Source organism: Thamnophis sirtalis, unplaced genomic scaffold, assembly GCF_051295495.1.
Source record: "Thamnophis sirtalis isolate CommonGarterSnake01/CBP01778 unplaced genomic scaffold, rThaSir2_p1.2 scaffold_2, whole genome shotgun sequence".
In the NCBI taxonomy this organism is placed as follows: domain Eukaryota; kingdom Metazoa; phylum Chordata; class Lepidosauria; order Squamata; family Natricidae; genus Thamnophis; species Thamnophis sirtalis.
In genome coordinates, this window is record NW_028261382.1 from 62976709 (window position 1) to 62994438 (window position 17730).

The 17730-nt window shown below is 42.2% G+C and overlaps 1 protein-coding gene across 2 annotated transcripts in view; it reads right to left on the minus strand.

Annotated features, from left to right (window-relative positions):
• ULK1 (unc-51 like autophagy activating kinase 1) overlaps positions 1-17730 on the minus strand; it is a 98390-nt gene that overhangs the window by 21426 nt on the left and 59234 nt on the right. For both annotated transcript variants that reach the window (XM_087705789.1, XM_087705790.1), the window contains 5 exons: positions 11116-11204; positions 9592-9751; positions 7064-7124; positions 5681-5770; positions 4368-4496 (listed from right to left, as the gene is read on the minus strand). In XM_087705789.1, the coding sequence (XP_087561915.1) occupies positions 4368-4496; positions 5681-5770; positions 7064-7124; positions 9592-9751; positions 11116-11204 (529 nt within the window). The remainder of the gene's footprint in view (positions 1-4367; positions 4497-5680; positions 5771-7063; positions 7125-9591; positions 9752-11115; positions 11205-17730) is intronic.

Genomic DNA, 17730 nt, shown 5'->3' on the forward strand with positions numbered 1-17730 from the left:
ACTCCACAAACCCCTTTCTCTTCTAGCACTGACAAAGTTACCTGGTTGGGTAGTGAAATATCTGCAAGAAAACAAGCAAGCTCAGAGAGCACCAAGGACCCTACAGTCCTCCTTCCTTCTCTCCTTCTCTCTGCCACTCCACAAACCACACTGCCTTCTAGCACTGATGATGTTACCTAGTTGGGTAGTGAAACGTCTGCAGGAAAACAAGGAAGCTCAGAGAGCACCAAGGACCCCTCATACAACGTATCTCCAAATAGGCGTCAAGTAAAAAAAATCTCACAAACTCACCCCAACAACCAAGTTTTTTTAACCCTTAGCCAAAACACTGAGCCTCCCCTCTTTGACTAAAGAATGTTAAATGTGGTTCCTACTGCTAGAATTAGATCCAATACAATACAATAGCAGAGTTAGAAGGGACCTTTGAGGTCTTCTAGTCCAACCCCCTGCCTAGGCAGGAAACCCTATACCGTTTCAGACAAATGGCTATCCAACATCTTCTTAAAAACTTCCATTGTTGGAGCATTCACAACCTCTGGAGTCAAGCTGTTCCACTGATTAATTGTTCTAACTGTCAGGAAATTTCTCCTTAGTTCTAAGTTGCTTCTCTCCTTGATTGGTTTCCACCCATTGACTTGTCGAAGTCCAACCTGTTTCCATCCTTTGCCAGACACACAGACACTCGGCTAACCAAAGCCCAGAAGAATTCACAGGCGGGCTTCATGTCATCCATCTTTTTCTTCCAAGCCAAAGAAGGCTGGTAGCTTTCAGAGGCTGCATCCCTCAACGAAAAGGTGCCACCTACACAAGATGAATAGACTCCATCCCATGCCTCTAAGCCAGACATCCAGGCAACATGACTGGCTCCCGAATCCAAAAACTGCATGCCAAAAGCATGGCTCTGACATGTTCTCTATAATTACGGATAATGACACATCAGAAAAACGGCTGAGATGTCTGACTAAGCAGGTGAACCCGAACAAATAATATAAATACACACGTGCGCACACACTTTGCCATGTTGGATTTTCCAGGTAGGTAGGTAGGTAGGTAGGTAGGTAGGTAGGTAGGTAGATAGATAAGATAGATAGATAGATGGATGGATGGATGGATGGATGGATGGATGGATGGATGGATGGATGGATGGATGGATGGATGGATGGATGGATGGATGGATGGATGGATGGATAGATAGATAGATAGATAAGATAGATAAGATAAATGTAGGTAAGTAGGTAGGTAGGTAGGTAGGTAGGTAGGTAGGTAGGTAGGTAGGTAGGAAGGATAGGTAGATAGGTAGGTAGGTAGGTAGGGGTAGATAGATGGATGGATGGATAGATAGATGTAGGTAGGTAGGTAGGTAGGTAGGTAAGAGATAGGTAGATAGATAGATAGGTAGATAGATAGATAGATAGATGGATGGATGGATGGATGGATGGATGGATGGATGGATGGATGGAGGTAGATATTATATCTATCTATCTATCTATCCATCCATCCATCTATCTATCTTTATTCTCCAAGGCACCTGAGGGTAGAACAAGAAGCAATGGGTGGAAACTAATCAAGGAGAGAAGCAACTTAGAACTGAGGAGAAATTTCCTGACAGTTACAATAATTAATCAGTGGAACAGCTTGCCTCCAGAAGTTGTGAATGCCACAACACTGGGAGTCTTTAAGATGTTGGATAGCCATTTGTCTGAAATGGTATAGGGTTTCCTGCCTAGGCAGGGGGTTGGACTAGAAGACCTCCAAGGTCCCTTCCAACTCTGCTATTGTATTGTATCTGTCTGTCTGTCTGTCTGTCTATCTATCTATCATCTTATCTGTCTCTGTCTTTCTTTCTTTCTTTCTCTCTATCTATCATCTTATCTATCTATCATCTATCTATCATCTATCCATCCATCATCTATCTATCTATCTATCTATCTATCTATCTATCTATCTATCTATCTATCTATCTATCTATCTATCTATCTATCTATCTATCTATCTATCTATCTCTGCCCGGAAAATCCAACATGGCAAAGTTCCCTAACACATACTCATAACCCAAGATGAGGTGATCACATTTAAGATGATGCAAAACAGAAACGTCCCATCCCGTGCTCCAAAACTAAGAGGAGTTTCGTCTTGTGCAAACAGCTGGGATTCTCCCACAAAATGCAAAGCTGGCAACTTGTTTGAGCACTGCCACCCCGCTGCACAACGTTGGAGGTATGTTCCCCAGATGTCCTCCGAAGTTGAGCGATCAAGTACAGCTTTTCATGTCATAAAATGGGAAATGATCAAAGCCACATCTGGCAGAAGAATCACATTTGTGGGGTTTAATTGCATCATTTCACTGGGTTTAATTGCATCAATTTGTTTGGTTTAATTGCATTAACATTAATTGCATTGGATGTTCAGTGCAAACCCCGAAGTGAAAAGAAACCAATTTTAAACTCTCATCCCGACATTACCCACAAAGTTGAAATTAGGCTCTGGTTCACAGCTATGTCTCATCAAAAGTCTGACACTTAAATTAAACTTCAAAGAGTTTAAGAGCTTGCAAAATAATGCACCAAGATTGGCCTGGTCCAAATTTTTAAGCCTCTTCTGACAATCCTGTAGTTGCATGAATCTGTCCGGCCCAAAAGCTAGAATGAAACATGGTGCTTCTTCCAAGCTGAGGTTTTTTTTAATTGTTTCCCACCTATAGACAGAATCTTGCCAGACTGAGGACTCTACTATCTGTCTCTACAATATACTTTGGGAACTGTTAAGGAGAGGCTGCCTTCAGCTTCTTTCCCTTACAGATAATATCCAATCTGAGTTGCCTCTAAGTCCTCTTGGGAATCCAGACTACATGGCATCACACTGTGTTTACTCTTGGTCTGTCTATCCCTCTATCCCTGTCTAATCCTCCATCCCTCCTTCCATTCCTCCATCCCTCTGCCTGCCTGCCTGTAGATCTATCTATCTATCTATCTATCTATCTATCTATCTATCTATCTATCTATCTATCTATCTATCTACCTACCTACCTACCTACCTACCTATCTATCTATCTATCTATCTATCTATCTTTCTTTCTTTCTTTCTTTCTTTCTATCATCTTATCTATCTATCTATCTATCTCTCATCTCATCTATCTGTCTGTCTGTCTATCTTTCTATCTATCTATCTATCTATCTATCTATCTATCTATCTATCTATCTATCAAATCTGTCTTCTATCTATATTCTATTATCTATCTATCTATTTATCTATCTATTTATCTATGCATACATACATACATACATACATACATACATACATACATACATACATCATCTATCTATCAAATCTGTCTTCTATTTATCTATCGCCCATCTATATTCTATCATCCATCTATCCATCCCTCCATATATCTTTCTATCATATATCTATCACCTATCATCCATCTACCTATCTATCATCCGTTATCCATCCATCCATCCATCCATCCATCCATCCATCCAAGAGCCAAGGTGGCGCAGTGGTTAAATGCAGCACTGCAGGCTACTGCTAGATCAGCAGGTCAGCGGTTCAAATCTCACCGGCTCAGGGTTGACTCAGCCTTCCATCCTTCCGAGGTGGGTAAAATGAGGACCCAGATTGTTGGGGGCAATATGCTGACTCTCTGTAAACCGCTTAGAGAGGCCTGAAAGGCCTATGAAGCGGTATATAAGTCTACTGCTATATTGCTATATGGTTGCAAAGTGGTTAGAATGCAGCATTGCAAGTTAATTTGGCTGACTGCCAATTGCCAGCACTTTGGCAGTTCAATCCTGACTGGCTCAAGGTTGACTCAGCCTTCCATCCTTCTGAGGTCAGAAAAATGAAAACCCAGATTATTGGGGGCAAGAGGCTGACTCTGTAAACCGCTTAGAGAAGGCTGTAAAACAGTATATAAGTCTAAGTGCTATTGCCAAGTTCTATCTATCTATCTATCTATCTATCTATCTATCTATCTATCTACCTACCTACCTACCTACCTACCTACCTACCTACCTACCTACCTACCTACCTATTTCATAGTCATATAACTGCCAACCAGGTCCCAAACCAAGAATGACACATACCAATCCTTCCAAGCTAAGTTCTTTATTGTTTCACACCTATACACAGAATCTTGCCAGGCTGAACACTCAAAACTATCTGCCTCTACAATATACTCCGGGAGCTATTAGGGAGGTGCTCCTTTCACTCTTTCTCCCACACATAACATCCAGGCTAAGTTGCCTCTTAGTCCCCTGGAATGCAGCACCTTCCTCCTGGAAACCCACCTTCCCCCACATTGGATCACATCATCGCTGGCAAAGAGGTTAAATCAGAGCACACCTCCCTAAGAGCCCAATACTCACCGAGGCAAAGTATATTGATTGGGGGATTGAAGATTCTGCTCAATCCGGCGGTAATTTTGGATCTGTGTAGGGACTGGAATGGGTATTGATTGTCCAGGTCTAGTGCCAAGTGAAAATTGGCTGGATCGCCTGTGAAGAGACAGAAGATAGCCAAGTGATGGTTACAGCAAAGCCAGGACTACTGAACTCCCTGGGCATGGGGAGGATGAAGGAGAAAAGTTCTGCAGAGTGTCCTGTCACCTTAAACTGTGGTTTGCTTTAATCCCAGCTTGTTGAGCAAATTCTAGAGGCCCCGTTCACCCATTAGAACAAGTATAGAACAAGTATAGAATAACAGCGTTGGAAGGGACCTTGGAGGTCTTCTAGTCCCACCCCCTTAGGCAAGAAACCCTACACCATTTCAGACAAACAGTTATCCAACATCTTCTTTAAAACTTCCAGTGTTGGAGCATTCACAACTTCTGGAGGCAAGCTGTTCCACTGGTTAATTGTTCTCACTGTCAGGAAATTCCTCCTTAGTTCTAAATTGCTTCTCTTCTGCTTGATTAGTTTCCACTTATTGGTTCTTATCCTGCCTTCAGGTACTTTGGAAAATAGCTTGACTCCCTCTTCTTTCTGGCAGCCCCTGAGATTGGAACACTGCTATCATGTCACCCTTAGTCCTTCTTTTAATTAAACTAGACACACCCAATTCCTGCAACCTTTCTTGATATGTTTTGCCTTTAGATTAAGCCTTAAACCAATGTTTTGCTTAGTGCAATGTCTAAAGTAGTGTAGTTGTTCTCCAATAGCTGGAGAAGATCTAAGGAGACCTCACTTTAAATCTACCCTCAGGGTCGTTCTGGTTGAGGAAAGACAACTTGAAATAGTTTTTCAAGGGGAAACAGGTTGAAGAAATTTTCTTGGATTATTTCCAGGATCTTGTCCTTTCTTAGAGGATAAGGTGGCTGGGCAAAACCTGAGAACATCCTGGGCCATCCACTTTCTAACCATCTGCAACCTCTCACCATCCCAATCCATCCCCAGAAATGAGTCAGGAGGGAACATTTTATGCCAAGTGGCTTTCACCAGAAGGATGATCCCTCCAGAGCAAGGAATGGTCCTGTCCTTGAGAAAGGAGGGCTATTTCTTCTCCTTGTGGAAGTTCACAGAACTTCTCTTCCTATTTCTCTGGCTACAAATGAGACCAAGAACCAGGAAAGTCCATCTGGATAGGATATCCCACGCTAGCATAAGTGTGGTGGACAGGCCAGGGCACAGTCTTATGGTTTTCATTGAGAGGGTGAGGAATAGCATCTCAGATTCTGTCTTACCCGGATGGGCTGGGAGAACTGCTGTATGGAGGAGAAGGAGATGGAGTCCTTCCTTGGCTTTCCAAGTCAGCAGAAGTCACCAGGGAGCTCCTACAGAAGTCCAAGGACAGAAGAAACACGAATCACTAATGCATTTACACCAACCAACCAGGTGATGGTTACCAACCAACTCCATCAACAGTTGGAGGTTTCTTTCGTGTGTGTGTGTGTGTGTGTGTGTGTGTGTGTATAATTTTACTTTAATACAAACAATCCATCTTCCATTAAACAGTGTGTCATCTGCATACAAATGTCTTGTGCAATAACAATTAAAATGTACAGCCATATTCATTATCTACTCTTAATACTGATATACATAACATATCTAATACTGTAAGAATCGTCTTCTTAACTTATTTAATTCTATTGATATATTTTCTATATTTCACTAATCGACTTTTATTTCCAACTTTCATATTTATTCTCTAGCCATTGGTAGAATACTTCCCATATAATATAATTTTCAGTTTGTTCCTTCTCTTTAATTGCAACTGTTAACCTATTCATTTCTGCACATTCTAATATTTTCCTAATCACATTCTCCTCCGTGGGAATCTCTTAACTTTTCCAATTTTGTGCAAATACAATTCTAGCTGCTAGTTATTGAATTAATAATTAGATAGACATTTTCTTTACTATATGTGTCCAGTGAAAATCCCCAGCAAAAATATTTCGGGTTTCAAATCGATATGTTGTTGTATCATCTTCTCCAAACACACATGTATTTTGGTCCAATTGTCAGGTTTCCCAAAAATGCCCTAATTGATTCATGAGTCTCGAGACAAATTTCAAATCAATATGTTTGTCAGGTTTCCGAAAGATGTCCTAATTGTTGTATCCTCTTCTCCAATCAAGTATGTATTTTTGCCCAATATTTTTTGGCTTCTACACACATCCACCACATATGGTAATATGACCCAGGTATTTGGTGCCATTTCCAACATTTAGCTGGTTTATCTTTAAACATCTTTGCCAATCTTGCTGGCAGAATAGTTGGAGGCATCTAAGCGTTGTAAGTCTCAATGAATCTGGAGAACACTTGCTTGAGAAAATATTAAGATATGACGGTCTTCATAACTATACAGAAGTCACAAAAGCGTCATCTTGGAGCTCAGATTTCAAAGCAGAAGCATCTGCTGGTACTACTTGTATATCTTTACTGAATGTTGAAATCTTCCTTTAGTTGTTTATTTTAAGGATGCCAAACTGGTGGTTTGTTTATTCTGTTGCAAAAACAGCTCCGAAGTATGACACACCAACCAGGGGACATCGAATTTTTAGCTCATTACAATCAAATTGCATCGCGAAAACAAAACTAAAAGCGCTTTTTTTTTTCCACCTTACCCACTTCCCATCAGACTGTCCTGGATCAATTTGCCTCCGGTAACTTCCGTAGCGATATCACCTAAAATCAAACAGGAAAAAAGAAAAAGGAATTTTGTTTTTTTTTAAAAAAAAAACAATGCATGTTTATATCCACCTTGCAAAACTATGCACAGATACACCCATAACAAGCCAGGCCGGAGTCAGAATTTTTGAAGGCAGAAGGAGATTTCTTTAAACAGCTGATCAGCTACGAAGCCCCAAGACAGAGAAACAGAAAGTTAAACATCCTTCTAATCTGGAGGGGGGGGGGGGAGGGAGGAGAAAGGGGAAGGAAATAACAGAAAGTAATTAATCCGCCCTAGGGGAAAAAATATTGCTGCTTTATATGGTGGTTTTATCCTGGCATATGATCAAGAGGTCTATCTTGTGTTCCGGAGTTGAGCAGCTTCTGTTGAATTTGAGCCAAAAAAACTGTGGTGGCCTCCAGTTGAGCTGACAGCAGAGTTGGGCAGTGAGGAATTTGGGGAGGAACATGGGCCAGTCCTGGAGGCTGAGGAAGGCTCGGACAAGGGCTCTGCATCGGAGGCAGAGACAGGGCCGAGGCCTCCTGGCAGTGACCAGCTGCCTTCGGAGTTAGACAGCAGTAAGGTAGAGGAACAGCTGGAGCCTGTTCCCAGTGTGTGCATGCGCAGAGCTGCCAGAAGAAAAGAACAGCTAAGGAACAAGGGTCGACTCGGGAGTAAGGCCACAGGTGGAAGGTGATTGGCCCCTCCCATAGGAAATAAAAGAGGAGCAAAAGGAGAGTAGGCTTTTGCAGGAAACAATTTGTTCGTTCGGTTTGTTTCAGGAGTGTGAAGATCTGTCCGTGAATCTCAGAGACTCTGTGCCCAGCCTTTCCTTGCACAGCACCTCATTTGGAAAACATTGACATGGCAGCTTTCCAAAATAGATAAGGTCTGTACTCATAAATATTCCTTTGAAAGACTGTTTGCCAGGCCTTTGCTGAATGAGAGGAATTCACATTTGTTTAATAAAAAAGGTTTTTTTAAATAAAAGTTTTTATTACAATTTTTTAAATACAAATAACATATTTATGAACATAGTTTTGTCCAGTTTCCTTTTACATCCTCTTTTGTACATAATACATTTTATATCATAATTCTATTTCCAATTTCAGCTCTATTAATCTCTTTCCATATTTTTCATCTTAAACTTATTTTCTTCTTATTGCATAAATAGTATCACTTTGCCCCTTCAAAGTTATACCAAATTATCATTTTATGATTCCTTTTTTTAATCCATTTTACCCTAATAAAACCATCTAGTTATTTTTTTTATTTTTAATTCCTTTTTCTTCTATTCTTGTTCTTCAATTAAGCCCTCTTTTACTCTCTTCTCTTTCCTGGTCTAATAAAAAGGGTTTTGTCAGAAGAATAAGACAACACCAAGTGAAGATGGAATAATAAGAAAGATTCTGGACTGTGCTGAGAAGGACAAGTTAACAAAAGAAATCTAAGGAAAGGAAGAGACAGAATATTATTTGGTATGGGAAGAAAGGTACAAGTGGCTGGAGGAAAGAAACAAAGATTAACAATGAGTACCTAAGAAAGATAAAAATTATAAATAAAGGATAAATGTTATATACATAAAAGAGGGATAAAGTTTGTCTGAGGTAATTAGCCAAAATTTAGGTAGATAAGTAAATGATAGTGAAATAAGAGAGTTAAAAATGGTGAAACTCAATGATAAGGTATTAGGACAGTGTTTCTCAACCTTGGCAACTTGAAGATGTCCGGACTTCAACTCCCAGAATTCCCCAGCCAGCGAATGCTGGCTGGGGAATTCTGGGAGTTGAAGTCCAGACATCTTCAAGTTGCCAAGGTTGAGAAACACTGTATTAGAAGGAAAAATATTGTATATAAAAATATGTACCAATCTAAAACTGCTATAAGAAGGAACAAAGCTGGCATGGGTTTTTTTGTAAAAAGTTTTTTTATGTTTCCTTTCAAATTCATTCTTAGATATACGTTCTTATAATTGCTATTTAACATTTGTCATTTCATATCATTTTTCCACCTGTACATTTACATTTTGATATTTTCTTATTTCCCCTCCCCTTGTTTTAATCATGGGTCGTCTGAGATACTTATTTCATGTTCTGTTCCTTTCTATTGATATCTTTTTTCAAGCCACTCTTCAAATTGCCTGTTAGCACACCGATTCCTCTTTGTCCTTTATTCTCAATATCAACCTATTCATTTCTGCACAGTCTAATATCTTCTTTATTACCTCCCCTTCCAAAGTTCTGGCATGTTGTATAAATGTAGTCTATGTCTTTGTATTTGTGTGTTTAAAATAAAAAAAACCAAATTTTAAAAAAATAAGCACACAAAAAAGTGGGGTGGGTGGGTTGTCGAGACCAGGAATCTGCTTCGTGCTTTTGGGGGAAGCCTAGGTGAGAACACCAATGTTCCAAAATGCACCATTTCTCTACCACCCGTGTTCCACCCAAGTTCCCCCCAGCTTTAGCATCAAACTCCTCTTACTTGTAAACTGGGCTGGCACCATCACAAAGTCATCGGTGTCGCAGGATGAATTTTTGCTGCTGCTTTCCGCCGATTCCTTTGACCGGTGGAGGAAAGCTGGGGAGCCTGGCTGTGGGGAGGCTGGGGTCTTCTCCTGGAGATGGGGCATCTCACCAAGCGACTTCTCAGGGAAAAGAGAAGGAGATCCAGGTTGAAAAAAAAAACACATTGTTGGACAAGGAATGTTAGTCGTCGTTGCCAATGTTTTGCTACCGTATTTTTCAGCATATAAGATGCACCTTTTTCCCTCAAAAAAGAGGGTGAAAATCTGGGAGGGTCTTATAGACTGAATACAGCATTTTTGGTGTACCGAAACCCTGCCCCCTTCGCAAAAATGGATGTGCATAGCCTTTAGGAGGCTTCCAGAGTGTTCCTGGGGGCTGGGGAGGGCAATACAAACAAAAAAGGGGCCGTTTTTGCTCCTCCCCCCCCTGCAGTCCCCAGGAACACTCCAAGAGCCTCCCAAAGCTATGCATGTTTTTTTTTAAACAAAAAAACGAAGTGTGCAGAGAGTTTGGGAGGCCTGTAGAGTGCAAAAACTTTTTTTTTAAATCTACCTCTTCAAAATCATTGTCTTATAGTCCAAAAAATACGGTAATTGTCAAAAGCATTTCCTGTCACAGTCAGCCACAGTGTCTAGTTTTGAGTACAACCCCCCGCCCAAGGTCACTGGTGCATGCTGCAGGGTGAGTTTAGCGTACTTCAAGTCCTAAAGCCGTGATGGTGAACCTTTTGCACATGAGCCGCCCGGTGATACTCAATGCCCTCTCTGGGGGCACGTGAGCCGTCGCCCTAGTTCAGCTCCACCACGCGTGCGTGCATGCCTCCTGCCAGCCAGCTGGTTATCAGGTCTCTGCCACATATGTGGGGTACATGCGTGGGTCTGCGTGCATGCGTGGGGCAACTGCAAGTGGGTATGTGGACATACATGGGGGTGCACGCATGCACAGGAGGGACACAGGTGCATGTGGGGGTGTGGCACATATGAGGGGCCTGCATGCATGCGCAGGGAGTGGGACGCATGCAGGAGGGCTGTGCACCCATTGCACTTTGGGGGTTCGGGCATGCACAGACGCATTTCAATGTCAGGTTTCCCCCAAAAAATGCCCTAATCGATTCATGAGCCTCGGACCAAACTTCAAAAGCAAATTAGTCATTTATCAGGAGCACCATTTGGGAAGATCTTTTCGCAGTCAGATCCGAGCCTCATTTGAATTATAGCTGAACTTTGCTCCTGTTCCTTCCTTCCCCTCAGTCTGTGTCATAAATCACATTTCCCAATGAGGTGCACCCCTCCCAAGCCTGCTGCAGTAATCTGAGATCCCACTACAGCTGAAAGTATGCATGGAATGCGCTCCCCCCCCTTTCCGCAGAATGACAATTTTAGGAGTTGGCATTGCACATGTGCACTCGGTCCGAAAAAGATTGGCCATCCCTGACCTAAAGGAACCATCTGTGGGAGAGGGAACTGCTGAATATACTCACAGGAGGTGATGCTAAGTGAGAAGTGGAGGAACTGCTAGAAGAGCTTCCGGAGCCCAAGCTTGGGTAAGAAGGCATTGGCACAGAAGCAGCTGTAGAAAAGGGGTAGGGGAGGAGGGAAGAGAGGGAAAAGGCACATTTTAAAAGACTTCAACAGAAGAAGGTATCTCTAGCTCAGAACTGTGACGTCCTTCGTGCTCTCTGAGCTTGGTGGTTCGCTTCCAGACGTTTCATGACCCAACGAGGTAACATCATCGGTGGGGTTTGCTCAGCTGAGAGAGACCGACACAAGGACAACCAGCCAGCTGGCATGGCTAAAGTGGGACTAGAACTCACTGTCTCCTGGCAATTGGCCCAAAGTCACCCAGCCAACTTTCATGGCTAAGATGGGACTAGAATTCACTGTTTCTTGATTATTGGCCCAAAGTCATTCAGTTCTCTTTCATGGCTTAGGCGGGACTAGAACTCACTGTCTCCTAGTGATTGGCACAAAGTCGCCCAGCCAGCTTGCATGACTAAAGTGGGATTAGAACTCGCTGTCTCCTGGCAATTGGCCCAAAGTTACCCAGCCAGTTTTCCTGACTAAGGAGGAACTAGAATTCACAGTCTCTTGATGATTGGCCCAAAGTCATTCAGTTCACTTTCATGGCTTACGCGGGGCTAGAACTCACTGTCTCCTGGCGATTGGCCCCAAGTCACCCAGCCAGTTTGCATGGCTAAAGTGGGACTAGAATTCACAGTCCCTTAGTTTCTAGTCTGCTGCCTTAAGCATTAAACCAATCTTGGTCTTCAGGCAGGCGACAAATGCTTTTAATCGGATTGACTAATAACCCATAAATGAAAGAGGGAGCGAAATAGAATAGCTCTGGAGTTTTAAATCAGAGAGGGAGGTGACTGGTTGCCCCCTGCCTGGGGCTTGACCCAATAGAGTTGATTGTCCTTTGATATGAAGCCAAGAATCATCTAAGGAACAAATGCCACAATCTGCCCATTAATTAAACCTTTCATTCTTCCAACTGCTCATTAGCTCCTTCCTGGCTTCCTAGCCAAGCAGATAAATATATAGTGCTTTTGACTTATTAATCCCCCACACGGAATTTTAGATCCCCAAGTCAATGTTCCATTCAAGATGCAAAATTCACTATATTTAGTCCATTCACAAGTCGTATTTTTTTAAAAATTCTCGTTGCTTCCAAAAACCCACCAGATTAAGAAACAGATTAAGATGGGATTCCGAGATTTCATTCGGCATTTAATTCCGGGTGTGGGAAAATCACTAAGGTGAAGGGACATTGTTTGGGTTAGAAGCAGCCCAGGGAACAGAGAAAGGCTCCAATTCACATTGAATTTAAGGAGGAACACAACCAGGGATCAGAGGACACGCTTTGCATAAAATTCATTCTCCAGCATTTCCTGTTTAAAAAAGATCAGAGAGCCCAGCAGCGTCTCTCCAGATGTGAGAAGACGCCAAAGCTGAGCGATCTGAGAAAACATCTGGAGAGAACCAGATGTGAAAAGATAAGCTGGATGGGTAGGTGCATGTTTTGAGTGAGTTATAGGTTTATCTTCACATGGATAGTTTAATAGAATAACAGAGTTGGAAGGGACCTTGTAGGTCATCTAGTCCAACCCTCCGCCCAAGCAGGAGACCCTACACCATTTCTGACAAATGGCAGTCCAGTCTCTTGTTGAAAGCTTCTAGTGATGAAGCTCCCACAACTTCCGAAGGCAACTTCTGTTCCATTGGTTGATTGCTCTCACTGTCAGAAAATTTATCCTTATTTCTAGGTTGAATCTCTCCTTGTTCAGTTTCCATCCACTATTCCTTGTCTGGCCTTCAGGTGCTTTGGAAAATAGCTTGACCCACTCCTCTCCATGATACAACAGATCATCAGCCTGTTTTGGGATGTTTATTTTTCAAACTACCTTCGAAAAAAAGGAATTAAACAGGCATCCATTATGATACACTGAATTGCCAACCTAATTTAATACTAGCCAAAATTAGCACGCAAGGGTCTTGCAAGCATGACCTGTAAGTAGGTTTCTCAAGCACATGGGAGGGGCAAAGATGAACAAGGAGAGATTCAACCTGGAAATAACGAAAAATTTTCAGACATTGAGAGCCATCAACTGATGGAATAGAAGTTGCCTTCAGAAGTTGTGGAAACTTCATCACTGGGGGCTTTCAAGAAGAGACGGGACTGCCATCTGTGAGAAATGGTGTAGGGTCTCCTGCTCGAGCAGGGGGATAGACTAGATGACCTACAAGGTTCCTTCCAACTCTGCTAATCTGAATCTATCTAAGATGATCAAAGGCCTGAAGACTAAAACATACGACGGACGGTTGCAGGAACCGGGCCTGGCTAGTCTAGAGAAGAGAAGAACCAGGGGAGACAGGATAGCAGTCTTCTTATATTTGAGGGGCTGCCCCAGAGAGGAGGGGTTCAAGCCATTCTCCAAAGCACCTGAAAGCCAGACAAGGAATAATGGATGGAAACTGACCCAGGAAAGATTCAACCTGGAAATAAGGAGGAATTTCCTGACAGTAAGAACAATCAACCGATGGAACAGAAGTTGTCTTTGGTGTCTCCTACTTGGGCAGGGGGTTGGACTAGATGACCTACAACTGCTAAGGTCCCTTCCAACTCTGTTAATCTGTTTGTTCCCAATTATGGTATATAGGTAGTCCTTAACTTCACTTAGGGAATGTTCAAAGTTACAACAACACTGAAAAAAGTGACTTATGATCATTTTTCACACTTATAACCATTGCAACATCTCCATGATTGTGTGATCAAAATATAGACATGGGGCCAACCAGCTCATATTTATGATGGTTTGCTGTACCCCAGGGTGAAGTGATTCCCTTTTTGTGACCGTCTGTCAAGCAAAATCAACAAAGCCAGATTCATCTAAGATTGGTGTTACTAATTTAACAATTGCAGTGATACACTTAATAGCGATGGCTAGTAAGGTCGTAAAATGTGGAAAACTTACTTAACAAATTTATCATTTAACAACGTCAATTTCAGGCTCAATTGTGATCGTAAGGTAAGGGCTACCAGGATTTAATTTAAGACTTTTTAATAGACATACGTATATGTCCCTTTCCTAAACTGGCTAGAAACTCTGCACCATCAATTCATTGAACATCTGGTCAACTTTCTCCTTTTTCTTTGGTAAGAGAGCAAAACACAACTCCGAAATCAAAACACATCTTAAGTCCAATGTTGTTTTCTCTTTGGCTTTATTTTCCCATTAAGAATTCAAAACACACAGGGCTCAGTTTACACAAAGATATAAATACACAAACACGTAACAAAAATAAAGTCAGCCATGTAAACAAATGAACTACAGCCACATATCTTTTTAAAAAAATACACATATAAAACAGGCTCAAAGTTAGCAAAACAAATAAAAAATACATAGAGAGATGGGGGGAGGAGGAGGAAGAGGAGAAGAATAAGAAGAGGAGGAGGAGGAGAGGAGGAAGGGGAGCAGAAGGAGGAGGAGAAGGAGAAAAGAGAAGAAATCTTAGAAACAGAAGGAAAATCTGGCAAGATGTCTTTATAATTGTTAATAAAGTTTTCACATTTTTTAAGGCTGCAGGGATGAAAATATCTGGTTCTTGTATGCTGGACCATGAATTTATTACTTACTTGTTTAATTAATATCCCATTAATTTCTTTAGGAGTTTAAAACAACTCTCAAAGCAATTTTTCTTCACAACGAACTACCTTTAAGGTAGGTTGGGCTAGGACAGAATTATTGGTCCAAGAGAGAGTCTCCATGGTTGATGGTGGAGTTGAATATGCCTTTTCCTCCTTCATATGGATAGTCCTCAACTTACAACCACAATTTGGTCCAGAATTTCCATTGGTTGTTAAATGAATCAAGCCCAATTTTCCTGCCTTTTTTGCCACCATGGGTAAGACATTCACTGCTGTTGTTAAGGGAATCGCATAGTCATTAAGCAAATCTGCCCCCCCCCCCCCCGGTTGCCTCTGCTTGAAGGTCCCAAGTGCATGAATTTGGATCATGTGACCATGGGAAGTTGTGATAATCATTCAAGGACCATAATGGTCATAAGATACTTTACTCAATGCTTGTATAATTTTGAATGGTCACTAAATAAATGGTTGTAAATTGAGGACTACCTGTAATCCAACAATATCTAAGAACCTCAAGGTCTCCATCCCTGCAATCCCAGATAGGTAAATTAAAAGAAGATTATAAGGTTACATAGGTATGAAATGATGTTTGGGTGGGAGGCCACCGTACAAATGAAATTCTTGACTGTAGCTGGAGGTTTGAAGGATCTATCCTGAGTTGGATCATCTTCTCCAAATACATCAAAACCAGGTTCTTCTCCAAATGCTGAAGACCTTTTAGCTGGAGATCTTCGATGAAGAACAACAATGCCCTTCTCTGAGCAATGGTGGACATTTCAAATGCCATGAAGAGAAGGTCCCTGCAGAGGCTGCTTTGGACAAGGAAGGGCTTCAGGAGACATCTACCTGAGAATTGACCTGATCCATTTATTCAATCACCGTCACTCTTCAATACTACCTCCAAGGATCTGACAGTCCAACCCACCTTCTTTCTTGAAATTGTCATCTCGGTGCCTATGTCAAAGTTGACACTCTCGTCCTCTTCCCAAGAGGTAGGTTCACAAGTGGACACATGGTATTTCACAACCCAAGGACTTCCCAACAGCAGTCGCATGGTAAGCGGTTCTCTCAGTAACCCCAATTTGCTAATTAGTGTCCTAATTAGCAGTGGGTGTAGCTTATGACTATCTTTCTATATGCCCACATCACTGTCAACTCCTGAAAGATGGAGGTGAGACAACTTCTTTCTCCTGTTTTTCGCACTGTAGCATCACTCCCTTTTGTTAGTATGAAAACATTGGTGTCAGGGTTCCGAAGGATGCCCTAATTAAATCATGAGCCTCGAGCCAAGCTTCAAAAGAAATCCAATTATTTATTAGGAGCAACATGTTGGCTCAAGAGAAACCAGCTCTGACCCCACATAATTAGTATGACCCTGTTTTCCCCCCTCCCCTCCAGGATGTGTCATATATCAATCACATTCACCAATGGAGCACTTTCACACGCTGTAGAGATCACACCACTCCGGCTGTTGCAGGTAACCTGGGAGACAACCTTGAGAAAGATACGAATGGAATGTGCTTCTGGTTGTGACTGTCACACTGCTCCATCAGTTTCTCCCCCTTGCCTATGGCAACTCAAGAGCAGGCCAGGGATTCTTTGTGAGTTGACCATTGGCTCCCGATCTATACCCAGTTATGGGATGGACGTGACTTGGGAAGCAATGGGACCAGCAACAATTGCTGGTGCCGACGTTTTCGAGAACCTGTTTCCCTGGACAGCTGAGTTGACGGTGTTGGAGATGGTGGTTGGACCACAGGAATCCATTTCTGGTGGTTGAGAAGGTGGGTTTGTGCCTTTCGCGGAGTGAGGCTGTGTAGCTTTTCAGAGGTGGTTGGTAAAGAGGGGAATGAAGGCCAAGCCAAGAAGATTCTTTCTGGCTTGCTTGAAGAGCCCTGTTGGCTCATCCGCTGGAGGTGGGGAGCAGATGGTGGCCCTGTTTGAAGAGTCTTCCGGGCTGGTATCAACGAAGGCTTGGGTTGAGAAGCTCTTCCTTGGCCAAGAAATGTCTCTGGTCTGGTCGTAACCTTTGTCCGTGGTGGAAGAACCATTGGGATAGGAGGATCTCCTAACCTTTGAACATCCTTGGAACGGGAGTATGTTTTCCGCTTTGGAGAATGGCCACCCTTCTCTGTCCTACAACCCAAGGGGGGCCCTGCTGGTGAAGGCAAGGACCGAGAAGGCTTGGAGGCCACCCTAAACCAGGAGAACTTTTTTCTGCCTGCATGAGTGACACCTGAGTGCAGTTAAAGATGAAAGATTCAGTATTGGAAGAAGTGATGATAACAGAAAGCATTCTAGATCCCTACTTTGCAACCTTAATTTCCCCAAAGGTTATCTAGCACCCTTAAAACCCAAGATATCCTTCATCCTACATATCTCCTGCTGGTTGCAGACTGCAGCTTTGTTTAAACCACAGTTTGTTCCAACAAGCCAGTGAAAGTCAGGAAACCGAGAAAATTAATTATTCCTGAACCACCTGGCATCCTTGAGGACTGGGGCGGTGGAAAGATTGCACAAATAAATAAATAATATGCATCCAATTCCTGATTTCTATCTTTTCCTTTGTAAACCAAGCTGTAGCATTTAATTTCCCATTTAATTGATTTAATTTAGAATTTATACTATTGATTTATAGATGTATAAGGACAACTGCAACCCATAGAAACTAAGGCCTATCGCCAGATGAACCAACCATGGTTTCAAACAAGACATCAAAGCATACCCAGCCGAACAAATAGGTTTAAAAATAGTCCTTCTTTTCATTAAACTAGACATATCCAGTTCCTGCAATCGTTCTTCGTATGTTTTAGCCTCCAGTCCCCTCATCATCTGTGTTGCTCTTCTTTGCACTCTTTCTAGAGTATCACAATGTTGAGACTTTAGAAAGAGTGCAGAGAAGAGCAATGAAAATGATGAGGGGACTGGAGGCTAAAACATACAAAGA